This window comes from Adelges cooleyi, unplaced genomic scaffold (genome assembly GCF_023614345.1).
Source record: "Adelges cooleyi isolate 19-005CV unplaced genomic scaffold, UGA_ACOO_1.1 ACOO_flye_CR_arks_rails_tigmint_CR_PRNA_131, whole genome shotgun sequence".
In the NCBI taxonomy this organism is placed as follows: Eukaryota; Metazoa; Arthropoda; class Insecta; order Hemiptera; family Adelgidae; genus Adelges; species Adelges cooleyi.
Window position 1 is genome coordinate 1 of NW_026095786.1, and position 20,880 is coordinate 20,880.

General features: G+C 28.9%; 1 protein-coding gene across 1 annotated transcript; it reads left to right on the forward strand.

The window, feature by feature from the left end:
* The first annotated feature begins 14,497 nt into the window (after window positions 1–14,497).
* Window positions 14,498–20,515, forward strand: LOC126847926 (homeobox protein ESX1-like). Its single transcript, XM_050588368.1, has 7 exons — window positions 14,498–14,690; window positions 15,375–15,392; window positions 16,189–16,206; window positions 16,713–16,742; window positions 16,827–16,892; window positions 17,306–17,329; window positions 20,342–20,515. The coding sequence occupies exons 1-7, from the start codon at window positions 14,624–14,626 to the stop codon at window positions 20,347–20,349; spliced, it is 231 nt and encodes a 76-aa protein (XP_050444325.1). The 5' UTR covers window positions 14,498–14,623; the 3' UTR covers window positions 20,350–20,515.
* Window positions 20,516–20,880: the final 365 nt, after the last annotated feature.

Consider the following 20,880-nt stretch of genomic DNA (forward strand, 5'->3'; position numbering starts at 1 on the left):
GTAGTTTGTTTTGTATGCTTTGAATTTCTAGTAAATAACCGTCTTCCGTATTAACAAACCGCCTGTGTACCCGGCTTCGCTTAGGAAGAGAAAAACAATTGGAACAATATTTTTAATTTAAATGTTAAAAGTAATTTATGCGCTAATTACTCGAGGTGTAATTTTGTATTAAAGCATAAAATATAAGCAAATTTATACCTATCAACATCCATAAGTCAAAACTAAAAAAAAAACCAACAGTGGCTCTGAAAATTACTTATTTTCAAACTTATTGAGCACTCTGTACATATTTTGTCGGTAACAAAATTAGTAGTGAAATACAAAAACAAAATAAGGCTTAACAACAGAAGTGTTAAAATTCGTGTACACTTGACCAAGGGATTCGGGTGTATGTATATTGTCTTGTTACTAGATCTGGCAAGAGCATTAGGATTTGTAGTAACTTTTATTAAAAAAATTGTCAACAGTCATTTTTGGCAGCTCTGGAAAGAGAATGGAAATTCAAAATACCCATGATCATAATGTCTAGGGTGGACAATCAAATATTTATCTAAAATTGGTTATCCACCCGTCAAACAATTTTAGAACATTTGCCATTACCTATTTCAAAAGTTAATTAAATATGCACGTGGCTACTTGGTAGACGATAGTTCTGGAAAGAAAAATACAAATTTGAGTGCCGTCTATTATTGCAAAAAAGCATAAAATAAAAAATTGCCATTATATCACGAGAAAATTAGTATCTTATCCCGAACGAATCGCTATGTATATTCGACCGATTTAAGACGTTACAAAACATTTTCTTCGTTTGCATAAAATGCGGACTTCCGCGTTTAAAAAAACAAAAAATACATAAAAACATCAACACAAATTCCCAAAAAAATATGTCGCACCTAAAGAAATATTTACCAAGTTGAAAAATGTACGGTGAGTTTTCTAATGCATATTAGAAATTAAATACGAATAGGTAAGTCTTATCAGTGCGTTTTTATAGTTTTCAAAGTGCAGTTTAAAGATGAAGTGGTTCTTAATACGTTATGTGGTGATTACTTGTGTCATATCATTTGACGCGGTCCCGACACATTTCCCGGCATTGATAAATACTTTCGAAGATTTACCACCCAAGTCTAAAGAATCGTATCACGAGCTGGGATGCAATATTTTGTACCATACAATTGTGCACGTCCATTTATGTAAATTCCTACCACCCAATGAGTTGGAACAGTACAATGAAATGTATAATTTGCAATACTGGGCAGTATTAATGTTATTGGTTTTGTCATATTTGGACAAAACTAAAACAATGATGCCGCCTATGTGGGTATTTTATTTTTACTTGTATAAAGTGCGAAACAACATGAGCTATTACAAAAGAAACTCAATCGAATTGGAGTCTATTCACGATGAAACTTTTGAGGCATTGCGGAGTAAGATGCGAACGGATTGCCCTGACTTGGAAACCATGGACAAACGTCAAAGAGAACATGAATCGTACATTAATGATATAACTAAAGAAAAAGATCCGACAAAGCTGGAGGAAAACCGATGTATTTCTAAAAATGTATACATGGTTACAATATACGTCGTTTAGGAACAACATGGAAGAAAAATAAGTTAAGTACAAAAAGTCTATATTTAAAAAACGCGATTGGCAATGGCGGAATCGTGGACACCTTAATTACTAGATTTGGGTTGATTTCCAATATCGACGAGTTAAAAATGTATCATCACCATATTGGACATATCAATTTTTTCAAATGACTATCTATGTTCTTCAGACAAAAGAAAGAATAATCCAGGATACTCGAAAGACGAGTTAAAAGTTTTAATTTTATTTGAGTTTGTAGCTTTACGTCCTAAATTTTATGCTTTTAATGTTGGTTGTAAAAAAAAAAACAAAATAACGAAAGACTGTACTTATTTTAAGCTATCACAATTAATACATAGGCAGTGTTTAAGGAAACCTAACAAAAATTCACATTGACATTTCTATGCGGCCTCTACACCTGTGTATTTTCTATCGAAAACAACTCTTTAAAAATTTAGCGGTACGCTGAAACGCGTAAAAAGACAATAATTTTGGTATACATTTTTCAATACTTGTTTTAAAACCTACTATAAAGATGATTATAATTTTTTTAAAAATAGAAACCAAAATTATTTATGTTAGGATTATTGGAGTAACTGTAATCAAAAAAGGTGAATTAAGACATAAAATATAATGTTTTTTTTATCTTTTTTCGTTATTCGATCATATTTTTATCTAGATAACGATTTTGCCTGACTCTCTCTCACTAGTTTAATAATATTTACGAGATAGAAGAGTGGGCCATATCGAGCTTTCGGTGAAGTCAAGTGTCTTCGTGAATTATTTTGAAGCTAAACGTGATGAAATCACATATTTTCATATAAACAGTGCCGGAAAATAATAAATAATGTTGTTTACTATCCCCAATGACTGCTGTCAACACGGGTAAAAAACATGAACATCTTGTTGTAAAAACAAAACGTACTCGTCCGCGGTGAAAAAAAAAAGAACAAATCTTTGTCAGCATTTGCTAAGAAAGCTGTAAAATAATAAGAAAAGAAAAAAAATTTGTATTTGTCTAGGAAATATTTTTTACATCTTTAAGTGTTGAATATGTATACAGACCACAGTGCATTCTTATATATTATAATATCCAAGAGTATTCATAATACGGTTAGGAAAATATTGTTGTTTTTTTGCATTTGTGAGTTATGTTAAATCAACATGGAAGACAATTAGAAAATACTTATTTTACTGTTTTTCGTCTTTGGTGCCAAAAGTCTTACAGCTAAATTGTTACAAGTATTCGATTAAAATTTGATTATTGTTTTGAAAACAATTCAAATTATCCATTTTAAAAGCGCCGTATATTTCTTAACGTCACCATTGGTAAGAGTGTAATACTATATATTTACTATCCATATCGGATGTTATAAACTTTAAAAATTAAGTAATACCGATTATAATAGAGCACATATGTATACATATAATGTATTCACTCAGTACGTTTACCAATATAGTTGATAGTCAATTTTTTCAGCAAATATTTTTAAATGATCAAGTTAATAAAATATGTACGTTATCATAAAAGTTTCAAAATTTGATAAAGCTCTAGAAAACACTATAAAAAGTAAACAATTGCATATTGTCCATAGCTTCAGTATACTATGTTCAAAAAAAAAAAATTTAAATAATAAACTAAAATGTACTTAAGAGAATACTAGTTATATGAATAACCTAACTGGTATATAAGGTAGTAAAAAAAAAATGAATAAAACAATTCTTTATTCGAAAAATTATAAAAATAATTATCTGAATAATTTTATTTTAGAATAATTGTAGTATAATATAATATAGCGCTTTCTGTAAATATAATTTTTCAAATCACTTCCCCTCTCCCTAAAAGTTATACTTTGTTACGGTGTAGTGAAGTAAGGGGATCATACTTACGACTGACCACCTTCAAGGCCTTAATGATGGGACCCTAGCTGGGACATGAAGCTACGCTGTGCTTACACTAAAAATCTCTAGAGGCTCGTTATCATTTTGTACAGGGTCATTCTTTTATCATAAACCAGTCAATATCTCACTGGGTTAAAATAATAATTGAATTTTTTTTTTCGTGTTGATTTTATATAATGTGATCTCAATTTTTCACAATTTTTTTTGTTTTTACCCCCTTCCCATCCTAACTTTTAAACTCTTATAGCTTCAAAAATAGTTATCCGAAACTGGTTATCGACCAGTCAAAATTTGTAGTACATTATTCTCTATTTAAAAAAGTAATAAAATATATACGTTACCATTTAAGTTTCAAAAGTTGCTGGGAGCCATCCGACATATTAGACATATAGGTTTGGTTTGCAAAAGATAGTTACATGCAGAGATGGGCAGAATTATTAACCCTGGATTACTAGATTGTTCTTAAATTAATCGAAGTAATTCAGGGTTACTTGAATAAAAAATAATCCGTTATTCCAATACGTCGGATTAATGAATTAACTGGCTGTGGACATACCGCGTGGGGATGTAGTTTTGGTTGAGATTTGATGCTGTCCATTCTTCCTTCCAGGCTTCTGTTCTCCATACGGGTTTTCTAGATTTAAGCCTTATAGTTCTTGAAAAAAGTGTGCCATAATGGTAGATTGGTAGGGATAGGGACATGATGTACTTCTACCATTCATTTAGCAGGGCTTGTTAGCATCTCAATGCAGAAGGGGCGATATTACATAGCGTAGGTAACCATTTTGAGTAGGGGTAGACTTTATAGTTTCAGAAATTATGCGCAGACTAAGATTTAGTTAGGAGTCTACCATTTTCGTGTGAGCGCTGTTAAATCAAACGAAATTACAGTACTCTGCAGCCGACTAAACAAGTGCTAAGGTGGATGTTTTTAGAACTGAGAAGTCTGCGTCCCATTCTGTACCTGTGAGGTTTTAAATAATGTTATTGCGGGAGCTGATTTTCGCTGCAACGTTGGCTAAATGACATTTGTATGGTAGTATCCTATCTAATGTAACACCTAGATACGGTGGGTGTTGTGTTTAACACTGTGCCTATTGAACATAACATTATTCAATGTATCGTTTGCCTATGTATTATTTTGATGAAAAGTGGAAACCTCTGTTTTGTTCGTATTTGGCCGAAGCCTTAATCGCGTGTAGTGTTCGCTTAGAAATTAAAGATCTCAGTTTAGCACTTGCTCGCATTTATCTAATCTCCAAGAGTTTTGTATCGAACATTAAATAGAAAAGTTAGCCTTACCTAAGTTAGGATTTGGCTTAAATCGATGTCTCGTGCCAGAAAAACAGAACACTAATCGTCATGTAAAGGCCCCAGTGGTTATCACTAGTACATCCTCAAAGTCCTTTGAAAAGGTCTTCATGGATGTCGTCGGTCCTCTTCATCGTACTCATCTCGACAATGCATACATCCTAACTTTACAAGATGACCTGACAACATTTTCATGGGCAGTCTCCATGGAAAACCATGAAGCTAACACTGTAGCTTATCATTTTGTTACCAAACTTTTATGTTTACATGGAATCACTCAGAACCTCGTTACCGATTGTGGCACAGAATTTCTCAGTGATGTTTTCAAAGAAACAAATCGTTTACTGAAGATAAAGAAAACATCCACGATTCCTTACAGACCACAAAGCAACGACAGTCTCGAGAAAAGCCATAGGACTTTAGGCAAATATCTCCGACTCGTAGACAAAGACCATCAAAACTGGGATTCCTATGTTCTGTTTGCCAACAATAGAACATAATTACGAACTACCTCTATCATTTTAAATTCGTCTTAGCTTACCATCAAATCTAGAACTCCCTGTCTTCATCCATACCACAAGGCTAACTGATTTTTTCAAGATAAACTAAAATTGATGTAGTTTATATAAAATCTATTCTATTGTTTAATTTAAGAATAGCTTTATTGTCTAATTTAGATTTTAGTTAATGCACCCAATCTCTTTGTCTATACCGCAAGGAAATCAGAAGTTTATTTTTATTGTACCCGAATCTACACATATGTATGTAGCTTTAAGTAGAAGTAATGACTATTATTTTACTTTATCAGACCTCCAACTATCAAATTGCTATGATTTAAATGCTTTTAAATTATGTAAGTACTCAAAGGCTCTATATCGTCATTCAAAATCTAACAATTGTGATGTATATCTTTATTTTAAGCCTAATTATCTAATACTTAATTGTAATCATAAATACCGAAAATTATCCATTCCTGTATACCACAAACTAGAAACCCAAAACTCATTTTTTATGCACTTAAAATTAGAATTACCATAGAATCACTTTAAATAATCTTGCACTATTTCGATAGCTTCGGGTAGGTGCTTTGTAAAAATATTTTCTAACATATTCATTAAGTCGTTGTACTCATCGAGAGACACTAAACCGTCGTGTCACCATCCATTTCAGTGAATTGGTTTACGAAAAATACGACCTCGCTTTGACTTAACAGTTTCCATTCCTAAAAAATTATTCGTGAACATTTTTTTTGATATTTATTAATTAGTAGGCGAGATAGTGCAATAAGTATAACGGCGAAGAACTTTGAAATTTATAGAATAAAAAAAATTATAACCGAATATGCAGTGCATATGGAATATGTAATGTTCATTAAAAAACATATTTTCGCATATTATATTTTGCCTGAAGAAGATGGCATCGTTGGTGATAACTCACAAGCTTAAGTAATAGTAATCGGACATGTTGAATAACCATAATTATAATAACATTATTTAAATTACTTTTTTTGTGTGGAGCAATTAAAATATTACGCTTCTCTGTACCTAATAATAAAAAAGAATTATTATCTGATTTCTATTGATTGATAATTACTAACGAAAAAGCCAGTACAGTGGGGTCGGGGCATAATGAGGACGGACAGGTCACAGACATAGAGGAATTATTAAAACTGAAAGTGATAAAATCACTTTCGAATAAACGCTTTAATGTGAATTAGTTGTTAGTATTTTCAAACCAGTAAAGTCCAAACCACAGTCCAAACCAGCATAGTAAGAAATAAATAATGTGAGGTGCAATAAACACTGCACTTTACCGATCTAAATAGGAATTATTATTAATAAAAGTGATAAAATCACTCTAAAACGTGATAAATATTATTAATGTGATATCATCACAATCGAACGCTTCGATTCGAAAATGGTAACATGTGTAAAATAGTAATTTGTAATGTTTAACAAAATAAAAAACCAGTACAGTGGGGTCGGGGCATAGTGGGGACGGAGCATAGTTGGGTCGGGGCATATTGGGGACGGGGAGGTCACAGGCTTACAGGAATTTTTAAATCTGAAAGTGATAAAATCACTTTCGAAAAACGCTTCGATGCAAATCGGTAGTTAGTATTTTCAAGCCAGTACAGTCCAAACCAAGCACAGTATAAACCAGCAAAGTTAGAAAGTTTTAAATGAAGATTCTGTATTTACAAATGAGCATCAAAGCGTTAATTTGAAAGTGATTTTATCCGAGAGGACTAGTACAGTAGAGTATTGGCATAATGTAATCAAAGCAATAAGGAAACGGAGAGGTCACAAGAATTATTATAAATAAAAAAGATAAAATTGAATATAATCGCTTTTAAATAAACGTTTTGATGCTCATTTGTAAATACAGAACCTTTATTTACAACTTTCTAACTTTGCTGGTTTATACTGTGCTTGGTTTGGACTGTACTGGCTTGAAAATACTAACTACCGATTTGCATCGAAGCGTTTTTTCGAATGTGATTTTATCACTTTCAGATTTAAAAATTCCTGTAAACCTGTGACCTCCCAGTCACCACTATGCCCCGACCCAACTATGCTCCGTCCCCACTATGCACTGACCCCACTGTACTGGTTTTTTTTTTTTTTTGCAAAAACGTAGTGGACCAAATAACACATATACAATGTCTTGTTCTATTTTGTTGGAATGGTCGACGATTCATGTTTCAATCGTTTGTACTCCATAGTTTAAATTATAATCGCTTATTCTCAATAAAATTAATATTTATGTATTATATACTTCCATTAAAGCAATCTCACACAAACTATTTATACTTCACAGATTATATTATTTCAAAGCTATATTATACTTCTATTTTACTAGATTGACAATGTACAAAATAAAATGCAACTAAAAAAACCTTTTCATAGATCCTTAAAATGTAAAGGGTGGGATAGTGAAACGGGTTTTACCATTTAAATACATTAGAAAATCGCCGTTTTACTGCCTCATCCTATATATTAATTTCTTGTTATTTTCTAAAGAAAAATCGATTTTCTTACATTTAAATTAAAATAAATCGTATACTGGTACTGTGATGGAGAAAACAATAAATTTTACTTACATATATTACTTATTAGTTAAATATTACTAACGTGTATAGCCACTAGCAGTCGGCTGTTGCCTGTTATTTAACAATAACATTTTATGGAGATTTTAAAAATTGTGTTTTTTTAATAATAGCATAGGAGCAGTATCATGATGTTAAATGTTCACGAGATTTGATCTAGTCATAAAATAAAATATTATCATTTATGACTTAATTATTATTAAAATTTATCCTAATAGTAATAGTACATAGTAATAAAATAATGAAATATTTTATACAAAATTAGAGCTACAAGTTGGTAAACTAAAAAATTAAAATTAGCACGAATCAGATTATCTAATATTAGACAATTCAAACAATCAAGCGTGAATCTCTTTAAATGAATAACAGTATAACAATATACAAAACATTAGTTTTCCTTTAAAAAAATTGTGTAATAAAAAAACGGGGGGCGGGAAATGGGTATATTTTAAATTTGACAAAACTGACGTGCGCGGGCATACCAAATAAATATTTCTTATACATTTCAACTCGATCCGACTCTTTTTCTTGATACTATAGCCAGTAAAAGTTCTAACTTAAAAACTCGTACGGTTTTTTTTTTTGTTTTTTCAACTTTCGTCTGTGAAGACTTAAACTTTTTTAACTTTTACCCCCCCAAAGTACAAACTAGACAAAATTTGTGATTTATAGAGTTGCTATTCAAAGGAATTGGTCTAGTATTAAAAAAGTTACAGTGTATACAGCGAAAAAAAAAGCCCACATCAGAGTAAAACCAATACCTTCTCGCTTTGCATCGAAGCTAAAAATAAAGCGTATATATGTTACACATTACAATATCAAAAAATGTAAAAAATACTAATTTTTATTTGGTAGACGTATTTTGTGATAGGTAATAATTCTAATCTGTCCACTATTTTCTGTTTTTTATTTTATTTATGATTGTGCTTTAAAATAAATATGAAGAATATATTTTACTTAATAGTACTTAGTAAAAATGAAAATACCAGACATATAAATATTTTAAACTTTTGAAGTTCTTATTGCAACCACCAAATGACGCTGTACACCCAATTTTCTAATGTTAAAACATACTGACCTACATAGAATTCGTTTATGTTACTATTTTTGTTGTGTGTTCCAAACCAATTTTCTCAAAAAACATAAGTACAGTATAAAACAATAAAGAAGTTAGCAAAGTTTGACCACATAAATTAAAAAAAAATTTGGGTCGTTTTGTTCCAAATCCCATTTATTTAACTTCTTTTTTTTAAAAAACCGTTATCTGTAATTTAGAAAACCGATATTCATTTTAATATACTAATATTCCAATGGATCAATTATATAAACATCATATAAAAAAATGTATGAATAAAAATTTACCTATTTACAAAACTTCATAATATGAAGATAACATGGGTTTATTTATTTTTAATATGAATAAAATATTATCTTTTGTTATATGAGCGCTATATTATATTAGGAAAAATGATAATATACTGTATCTAATAATTTAATTGAACTTAAAAGTATTTTAATTTACACGAGTTTTGAGAATATTACTATCCTCCAGCTAAACAAATTATCTGGATAACCCAAATTTCCGGTCTAAATTATGTTATATATAAATTTTATAGTTTAAGACTTTGATAACATTAAATGAATAATCAATGAAATTGTTTAAAAAACTATAATTATGATTTATTTAAACTGAAGTCTTAAACGGAAGTCGTATAAATTAACTAGAATAAAAAATATTATTATTTAATAATATTAAGACATAGGTAAATTGTATAATATTTTTGAATAGCTACCTACCTCATACCTACATAACAAGTTGTTTTTATAATTTTATTATCATTCACATAATGATCGCATAATCCCATGCAGTATTAAAGTGAACACAAAATATTAATACACTTATTAAATTAATTACTTATTTATTAGTGACTAATTACTGTCAACTATCTGAGCTAAACTATCTAGGAGTCTGATGAAGTGGGTAAAAACAAGAAACAGAATAGAAGAGAAACATTTTTTTTATAATTACAAAGTTGTTACATGAACATTAAATCTCAAATTCTCATTGGCCAAAGTTACTTATTTGATATTATTTTGTCCCCTTTTGGAACTATAAGATGCAGATTTTAATTAGTTTATAATTTAGTCTACAGTTACATAATATAGTTTATAACAAGGATAATGGAAAATAGTAATATATTTTTGTCCAAACACAATTTTTAAATTATCAAGTTTTTTATAAAATTTAACTTAACAATTATACTTACTAATGAAATTAAGACTAGTATTTTGATATCTACATATCTCTTATAAAAAGCTTTCTCGGTATTTACAATTAATTATATTCCTTTTATACATGCAAAACACATTTATTTGTAACATTTGCGTTTTTAACTAACTATAAGTTAGGAGGAAGCCCCTATACCCTGTAGTCATTATATAAATTGTTGTGATGGTTGTTTAAAAGAAACATTTTTTTGTCAAAAGTTTAATATCTTACAAATATTTCTTACAAAAAGTAGTGAAATTTTTTAAACTATGTGTTGTAGCACGCGATATTGATTCGGTACTTCAACGAGACATGAAAATTCGTGTGTATATGATTTCCTGCTAGGAATATTGGTCCAATTCTGAATCCTATTTTAAGCGCATGCCACAATCTTTTGGTTGCCATACTACTAAACAAAAATAATAATAACACCCCCCCCCCACTCGGCAAACTCAATTATACACAGTCGGCACATTTAGATTGAACTGAAAATCTGTAAATATTATAACCCCCATAAAGTTATGCAAATAACATATTTATTATTTTTATTTTATAAAAGTAGGTAGGTACGAGGTAGGTTCGTACATATTTTTTATCGCAATCTGGCGACTGAACAGTGAATAGTCGACTTACGGACGACCATACGAAAATATAATTTTTCTTTTTAGTATAAAAAGAACAATGCATTTTCGGTTATTTTAAAAGAAGTATTATTATTTGTTTATAATAACTGTGGTGTATATCAAACGATGTTCGGCCATGGGACCTATTGTAAACAAACATTCTGTCCCTCTATAAGTATATATTTTTATTTTAGTTTTAAAATTCAAAAAGGTACTCACTACTCCCTACTATTCTGTTTTAGACATACCACCAGTAAGCACGCAACATAAAACTGACTGTATTGGTAGTCTGGAATACAATAAAGTTGTATAATTTGTTTGGATTCATCATTTATAAATCTAACTTTGTAATACACTTATTAAATTAATATACTTATTTATTAGTGACTAATTAATGAAAATTATCTTCCTGGCATTTATACTTGCTGCTTTGTATTTTAATGTAATCTGTTAAATGGCAATCACCAATATATGATGTAGAAACAAGCAGTCTGTTCACATTAATTTTCACATTCGAAGGAAGTCAGACATAGAATTTTTGACTTATTGTTATTTCTGAAAATACTAATGTCTATTTTAATGTTAAAAATCTCCGACAAAAACCTAGATACCACTTGAATGGCTGACTTTTTTGGGAGGGGGTCTACAAAAGGCTCAAATTTTACAGATACGTGGGTTAGAAAAACTGGGTGAATTGGTTCGTGTAAAGATACACTGGCATTGCTGGAACTTGGCCTTGGTGCACTGCCATGCGCTCAGATAATAATGATAATAATAATGGGGAAGAAAAATATATATCTACAATCAACATTTTTCAAAAGGTTCTGTAATTATTTTAATACCTACATTTTATTCACTTCCCATCCCATCCTAACTTTTAAACTCTTGCACGGCTTTTGTTCATAATTTTTTTCTTTATTATTCATCTTCTTTTTACTAAAAAAAACTTTTTTTTATTTACCATGTGTTCAACTTTGCTAATTTCATTAAATAAATAAGATCTATCTGGGTTCCTGTATCAATAGAATTTCTCTAATCTAATAAAAGTTTTTCTTTTCTCATTGCATAGTCCAAAGAATATGTAAAGTGCATTGTGTAAAGAATTGTTAAGTTTGGATTCAGTAAAAAACGATTTAACACAAGTTCACTTTTCTAGGCTTTTATATGTAATTAAAAATTTAGAAGCATCTGATTAGATTAATACAATAATTATAAGATTTGACATTAGTGGAGATAGTGAAAAACATTATATCAGAATTGACTAATATTCCGAGGGATAAAGGTATTATAATAAAAACTAGTACTTAACTTTATCAAAAAAATAAGGGATATCATCAAGTGTTGGATAAAATTGGACTTGTTCAGTCAGGGAATAATGGACAGCAACTTCCTGAAAATTTAACAGTGCGCCGGCCTAGTTCTAGCAATGCCAGTGTATCTTTACACGAACCAATTCACCCGGTATTTCTAACTCTCATATCTTTGGTATTCTATGATATCAACAGACATTTGTTTACATTGCAACAATTGTTGTGAAATAGTCGATTACAATTTTGTTTCACCCTAAAAAGCTCTTTATGTAGCTAAATCTATTCAGGGGGGAAACAAAATTACTTTGTAATAATATTATAAAAATTAAAAAATAATTTGTAAAAATATGAATTTAGTTTGAGGATAAATGGTAGTAATAGTTTCATGGTTTCCCTTTTAACGTATTTAATGTGTTCTAAAAATTAATTTGATTTACAAAATAATGCGATTTTGTAAGCGATTTAACAAAAAATCATTATTATTTGTGTTTCTAATCTGAACAGTTATTATGTAGGTTGATCAAAAAAATATAAAAATTTGATTTTCAGAGCCGCTTTAGAATTTTAAATATTTTAAATTATTTATAATTGCTATTTTAATATCAGAAAAATGGTTCAAACACTTAAATATATAAACGACAAAACGAATTATGAAAACAATTTGTTTGTGCTAGAGCAATAATAATGTTGAATCTTTATGGTATCTTTACATTACAACAGTTGTTGTGAAATATTGGAATACATTCAATTCTGTTTCACTCTGAAAAGCTCCTTATGTAGCCAAATCTATTCAGGGGGAAAATTACTTTGTTATAATATTATAATAATTTTAAAAAAATTGAAAAAAGAAATTGAATAGAAATTGAACTATTAAATACAAAAACAACTGCAAAATAAAACATGTTAAGAAAAACACCTCGTTTTCAATAAAAATAAAAAATAAAACCATGGTTTTTATAGAATACGAAGATTCTTATAATATTCAAAGTTTGTGATACGTTTACATTACAACAGTCGCTGGGAAAACAGCTTGGGTTTCATAAACAATAATACAATATTGCATTACAATTTACACGATAAATGGTTTAAAAAAAAATTCCTTGTTATAATTATAAAACATTTTTGATTTAGATAAAGGATAATAAGGGAATCTGAATGTATGAACACAATAATTATGTTAATTGTGTTAATTAGAATACACAATATCCATAAGGCTGTAATTTAGACTAGACTACATAATTTTTAAAGATTCCAATATTCGAATAGTTGTATAAAAATATACATTTGGAATTAGATTGTAATTTCTACTTCTATCAATGTAGAAGAATGTTATGTTAGTACTTAAAATTATTTTCAGTTCGATTTTACCCAGCCCGGACCAATCTAGTCCAATAAATAAATTTAACTGGCTGGATTAACCTGGACTGGGTAGAATATATTTCTTTAAAATAAAATAAAATAATAGTCAGTGCAACAATTTTTTTTTTTATTGCCAAAAAAATTTGTTTTTTTTTTGCAGAAAATTGTAATTAATTAATTTCAGATACGACGGTGGAATAACAGTGCCTAAGCACTAGATCTAACTTAACTAAAGTTTTAAATTTTCATACATTAAATTATTATACTGTGCAAACAAATGTAATGGGTAAAAAGGGTTAATGGTAACTTCTGGGTTCAAGACTGTGTACATCTGTATTATGAACTGTTTTAATTATTTTTCACAACATTATTGCACGCTCTATTCAAAATTTGTAAAATTGTTAATCTTAAAAAGTTGTGGTAATGTATTGACTAAGAAGAACTGGTTGGTGTATCGATAGCTAACTAAAAAAAAGAAAATGCTGGGCTTATATTGTTTTTAATATGTATATGAAACCTTAGTGCATAATGATAAGATAGACTTGCATTGTTTAACAATATGTTAAAATAAAAGGGAAATATCAATTAATTGAATTACTTCGTACATTGACTTATAGAATAGTTTTTGTTAATAATATCTAGTCCTTTATGATACTAAATTAACTGTAGGGTTTGAATTGAATTATTTGAGTGTAACCTATACATTTAACACCACTAGTGTGAAAAATATTAGTCATAATTCACTTTGATGCAAAACTTAAATAAATAAGTTCCTAAAACAATTAAAAAGTCTGGCTGTATTAAACTAGGTATAGAACGAAAAACAATTGTGTTTTGTCTACACGTTTTATTCGTAACAATAATACACGAAATGTACATCATTGAGTCAAACATATTTAACAAACAATGAATACATACACAATAAAAATACATAAATAATTACAAATTGTACACTCCCTTGACCTACTAACAAACATTTTCAAATTTTGTGCAGCACATATATCTCTATATACCATAAGCAGCAAGTTGCTCTAGTATAGTGTTCTACAATCTTGGTGTTTTACTTAAACTGTAAATCCAAAAATTAATATTTTATTTAGCGTTTTAAATTTCGTAACTTTAATATACCATTTATTAATATCTACTCGAAAAATGAAGTTAAATAGCCTATATTTTTTTTTAACAACATTGATTTGCGTTATCATTTTAGCGCATGCAGGTATATAAAAAACATTTTTAGTATATAATTTTTTTTTTTTGTAAACAAAATTATATGAAATATTTCAAATAGTATACTATTACCCAATATATGTACTATTTAATATTATCTACCTGAAAATTGAACTTCAAAAGTATAACTTTTATTGTCATATTTTTGTTTTGCATTATGATGTCAGCGTGTGCGGGTAAATATTTCGAACCTGTGGTCGTTTTCACATGTTTTTTTCCATTTTTCTATGAATTTTTACCTCAAATTTTACCTTTTTTTTTACCTCATGTCATATTATTCTAAGCATTTTTATGGAGATCCCAATTTGAAACTACACATTATGTAAAATTTCCTCAGGTTTCTGATGAAAATATTAAAATGATACGTTTTTAAAAAATGTCAATTTCTAATTTGTTAAAACCTTTGGATTTTTATTATGAAAATTTATATCAATTAGATCACGCACAAAAACAAAAAAATTAACAATTTTCTGAATTTTATTGTAGTTGAATTGACTATTTTTTTTTTTGCAAACTTGATATTTATTTTATGAATGTAGTAAAATACCTATGAAAAAAAAATTATCTAAAACGAATATATGTTAAAAAAATTGTGTACTTGGCCCTAGAAAAATGGGCCATATGATGCATTGGGATAAATAAAATACTTAAGTAATTTTTTTCGATATTTCAGCCCCTCCTGGCATTGATGGTAAGTCTTTGACACTGCTATAACTCATGTACATTTTTTAAGTGAAATTGAATATACTTTTTTATCATTCGTTTTTCAAATGATTGTAAGTTGGAAGAAAATATCAGTTTTTGTGGTTTGCAAAGATAATAGCAGTCTTAAAATTTTTTTCAATAAAACTAAAAATGTGTATAAAAAGTTTTTAAAAAATGTCAGAAAAAAACTAAAAATAGCCTAACGACCAAGACCAAAGTAGTCCAAAAAAATTGGAGATCATTTTTTTTAAAACACATAAGCATAGGCGCAATTTCAGTTTTTAATTTAGGAGGGGGCTGGACATTTTTTTTAAATAAATATAAGTAAATATATTTTTGTATTTCAAAATTGTATACATAACCTAATTTTTTGGGGGGGGGGGCTTAGCCCACCCTAGACCCCCGTATTTGCGCCTATGCACATAGTAGCATGAATTCATATTGTGTTTATACCTACCATATTTTGACCATACATTTGTTTTTAAAAAAATGTCAATTTCTGATTCATTATAACTTTTTGATTTATTTATTACGAAAGTGTATATCAATTAAACTACATTCGAAAACAAACAAAAATTGACCATATCTGCATTTTTTTGTAGTTGAATTGACTTGTTTTTTTGAAACTAAATATTTATTTATGAATGTATAAAAATATCTACCTAAAAATCCATTTAAAACGAATACATATTAAAAAAATTGTGTACTTGGCCCTAGAACAATGAGCCATTTGATGCATTGGGATAAATAAAATACTTTTGTAATTTTTTTCGATATTTCAGCCCCTCCTGGCTTTGAAGGTAAGTCTTTGGCACTGCTATAACTCATGTACATTTTTTAAGTGAAATTGAATATACTTTTTTATCATTCGTTTTTCAAATGATTGTAAGTTGGAAGAAAATATCAATTTTTGTGCTTTGCAAAGATAATTGCAGTCTTAAAATTATTTTCAATAAAACTAAAAATGTGTATAAAAAGTTTTAAAAAAATGTCAGAAAAAAACTAAAAATAGCCTAACGACCAAGACCAAAGTAATCCAAATAAATTTTAAAAAATTTTCTCCAAACACATAAGTAGCATGAATTCATATTACATAAACAAACAAAAATTGACCATAACTACATTTTTTTGTAGTTGAATTGACGTAATTTTTGGAAACTAAATATTTATTTATGAATGTATAAAAATATCTACCTAAAAATCCATTTAAAAGGAATACATATTAAAACAATTGTGTACATAGCCCTAGAACAATGAGCTATATTATGCATTTTGAAAAATCGAATATTTATTTTCGTTATTTCAGCAAATCGTTTGCCTCACCAACCACCATTTGGTATGTTTTTAAGACTTTAATAGAACTTATATAAGAAATTAAATTGGAAAAACAATTATTTGAACTATTTTTTTGGTGTTTCAGTAGTACGACCAGCAGCACCACCAGCAGCCCCACCAGCAGCCCCACCAGCAGCACCACAACCGCCTGGTAAGTTTTTGAGACTTTAAAAAAACTTATACAGGTTATAGAAGTGTAATTCAATATACTATTTTATGATTCGTTTTTTAAATGACTGAAAGTTGGATGATAATATCAGTTTTTGTGCTTTGCAAAGATATTAGCAGTCTTAAAATTATTTTCAATAAAGCTGAAAATGTGTATAAAATGTTACTTTTCCATTACATTGTTGATAACAAAAATACATTTATCATGTCTATAAGCATAGAATAATATAATATTATATCTAGTTGAAATATTGTTTAAAAAGTATAATTTGTGGCTAATCAATTTAAACACTTTAGATCAACAACTAACAATTTTTATACCACTATAATAGTTCGTTAAAAATTCAAAATTAAATTGGAAAAACAATTATTTGAATTATTTTTTTGGTGTTTCAGCACCGGTAGCACCACAACAGCCTGGTAAGTTTTTGAGACTTTAAAAAAACTTAGGTACATAGGTTATAGAAGTGTAATTCAATATACTTTTTTATCATTCGTTTTTTAAATGACTGAAAGTTGGATGATAATATCAGTTTTGTGCTTTACAAAGATACTAGCAGTTTTAGCTTCGATGCAAAGCGAGAAGGTATTGGTTTTACTCTGATGTGTGTTTTTTTTTTACCTGTATACACTGTAACTTTTTTAATACTAAACCAATTCCTTCGAGTAGCAACTCTATAAATCGCAAATTTCATCTAGTTGGTACTTTGGGGGGGTAAAAGTTGAAAAAGTTTAATTCTTCACAGACGAAAGTTGAAAAAACAAAAAAAAAACCATACGAGTTTTTAAGTTAGAACTTTTAGTGGCTATAATTTCCAGAAAAAGAGTCGGATCGAGTTGAAATGTATAAGAAATAATTATTTGGTATGCCCGCACACGTCAGTTGTGTCAAACTTAAACTATACCCATTTCCCACCCCCCTAGGGGGGGTACAATTTTTTTTGTTTTTCGGGATTTTTAGCGGTAATTTTGAAACTTTTGCGTTGAAAATTTGCCAGTAGTTGGAACTCATATGTACCCATAACATATTAAACGGGAAAAAAATTCGGCACTACAGTTTTTCTTTAATTGCCGGGAAACTGTGTTTTCGCAGACTTCGTATATTTTAACAAAAACACCTAAAATCTTTAAAAAAAATTGATCAAATCATTAAAACAATTTTATTTATATCTATGCAGAATGATACTATTAGGTTTTGTGCTCAAGTAACACTCTTGACTTAAAGTTCATTTTTTTTTTTTTTTTTTTTTTAACTAAAAACCCAGTGTACCAGATGTGAGAAACGAACTGACACTAAAAACTATCAGTTGGTAACGTCTATCCGTGTTAGATTAGGTTAGGGCCCAATGATCGGTATCATAACATAGTGTTTATTACATGATATCACAGGCGACTAAATCATGTAACTGATTATAGTAGACACTCGATTTATTGGGAAAAAAACGATACGACAAAACCACTGTCGATATCTCGTTATTTTATAGCCTGCGTTATATTACCGTACCGAAGGTAAACTATGAGTTTATAAGGTCCAACTACCTGCAAATTATGAAGAGGACTGTTGTTTTTTGGATTCAGATTAAGTGTTGGTTTTTATGCAGTATACCGCCTCAACATGTATTTTTTATTACACAATTTTTTTAAAGGAAAACTAATGTTTTGTATATTGTTATACTGTTATTCATTTAAAGAGATTCACGCTTGATTGTTTGAATTGTCTAATATTAGATAATCTGATTCGTGCTAATTTTAATTTTTTAGTTTACCAACTTGTAGCTCTAATTTTGTATAAAATATTTCATTATTTTATTACTATGTACTATTACTATTAGGATAAATTTTAATAATAATTAAGTCATAAATGATAATATTTTATTTTATGACTAGATCAAATCTCGTGAACATTTAACATCATGATACTGCTCCTATGCTATTATTAAAAAAACACAATTTTTAAAATCTCCATAAAATGTTATTGTTAAATAACAGGCAACAGCCGACTGCTAGTGGCTATACACGTTAGTAATATTTAACTAATAAGTAATATATGTAAGTAAAATTTATTGTTTTCTCCATCACAGTACCAGTATACGATTTATTTTAATTTAAATGTAAGAAAATCGATTTTTCTTTAGAAAATAACAAGAAATTAATATATAGGATGAGGCAGTAAAACGGCGATTTTCTAATGTATTTAAATGGTAAAACCCGTTTCACTATCCCACCCTTTACATTTTAAGGATCTATGAAAAGGTTTTTTTAGTTGCATTTTATTTTGTACATTGTCAATCTAGTAAAATAGAAGTATAATATAGCTTTGAAATAATATAATCTGTGAAGTATAAATAGTTTGTGTGAGATTGCTTTAATGGAAGTATATAATACATAAATATTAATTTTATTGAGAATAAGCGATTATAATTTAAACTATGGAGTACAAACGATTGAAACATGAATCGTCGACCATTCCAACAAAATATAACAAGACATTGTATATGTGTTATTTGGTCCACTACGTTTTTGCAAAAAAAAAAAAAAAAACCAGTACAGTGGGGTCGGGGCATAGTGGTGACGGGGAGGTCACAGGTTTACAGGAATTTTTAAATCTGAAAGTGATAAAATCACATTCGAAAAAACGCTTCGATGCAAATCGGTAGTTAGTATTTTCAAGCCAGTACAGTCCAAACCAAGCACAGTATAAACCAGCAAAGTTAGAATGTTTTAAATGAAGGTTCTGTATTTACAAATGAGCATCAAAGCGTTTATTTGAAAGCGATTTTATTCAATTTTATCACTTTTATTTATAATAATTCTTGTAGACCTGTGACCTCTCCGTTTCCTCATTGCTTTGATTACATTATGCCAATACTCTACTGTACTAGTCCTCTCGGATAAAATCACTTTCAAATTAACGCTTTGATGCTCATTTGTAAATACAGAACCTTCATTTAAAACTTTCTAACTTTGCTGGTTTATACTGTGCTTGGTTTGGACTGTACTGGCTTGAAAATACTAACTACCGATTTGCATCGAAGCGTTTTTTCGAAAGTGATTTTATCACTTTCAGATTTAAAAATTCCTGTAAACCTGTGACCTCCCCGTCACCACTATGCCCCGACCCAACTATGCTCCGTCCCCACTATGCACCGACCCCACTGTACTGGTTTTTAAATTATTTTCAATAAAGCTGAAAACGTTTAATAATGATGTTTCAAATTTTTTTAAAAACGATTATTTTATATACATATTAATTGGATATTTAAAATTATAGTTATTTCGAAATTTAACAATGGATACTAGTAAATCCTAAAGTTACCAAACACTTTGTTCTGAATACATTTATAAAGGTGTCTAACTTAATTTAAATTAAAATTCATGTGTAATTATAAATAAACGATTTTTATACACAATATTTTTTTTTTTTTTTTTTAGATAACTAACGACAGTCAAATTTACCAAAAAAGCTGCAATATCCAAAATCTGTGTCACATTTTGAAAATACATATGCTTACTGTAAAATGATCATCTTTGTTTATCATAATTACGTTTCGACCTTCCGATTTTTTTGTTAACTATCATATAAATTATATTATATCTATTACATATACCTGTCTACCAATAAAAATAATATTCACCGAAAGAGTAAATTTGCATTTCATTATCTTATCCATTCCAACTTTTGTTTTTACTTCTGCTTCCTCCTCTTATTTTTAATTTGTTTTTTTTTTAATGTCTATGAAAATGCGGTAAGCAGTTTCAATTGTAAAACTTTATAAGTTATAACAAATATAAATGTACAATACATAACTTACTATTTACTATTTATACTCTTTATGCTCTTGATTGAACCTTGATGCTTTACCTGATGGCAACCTGTAAAGGACAAATTGTATTTAAATTTCGACAAGATCAAAACAATTATTACATTTTTTTTGGGGTTTTCTGATTTTAAGGGTTCAATAAGTATAATT

Coding starts and splice junctions, on each gene's coding strand:
- LOC126847926 (XM_050588368.1), top strand. CDS start 14,624: ATGAAGTTAAATAGCCTATATTTTTTTTTAACAACATTGATTTGCGTT. Junction 16,743..16,826: donor GCCTCACCAACCACCATTTG/GTATGTTTTTAA, acceptor TTGGTGTTTCAG/TAGTACGACCAGCAGCACCA. Junction 16,893..17,305: donor AGCAGCACCACAACCGCCTG/GTAAGTTTTTGA, acceptor TTGGTGTTTCAG/CACCGGTAGCACCACAACAG.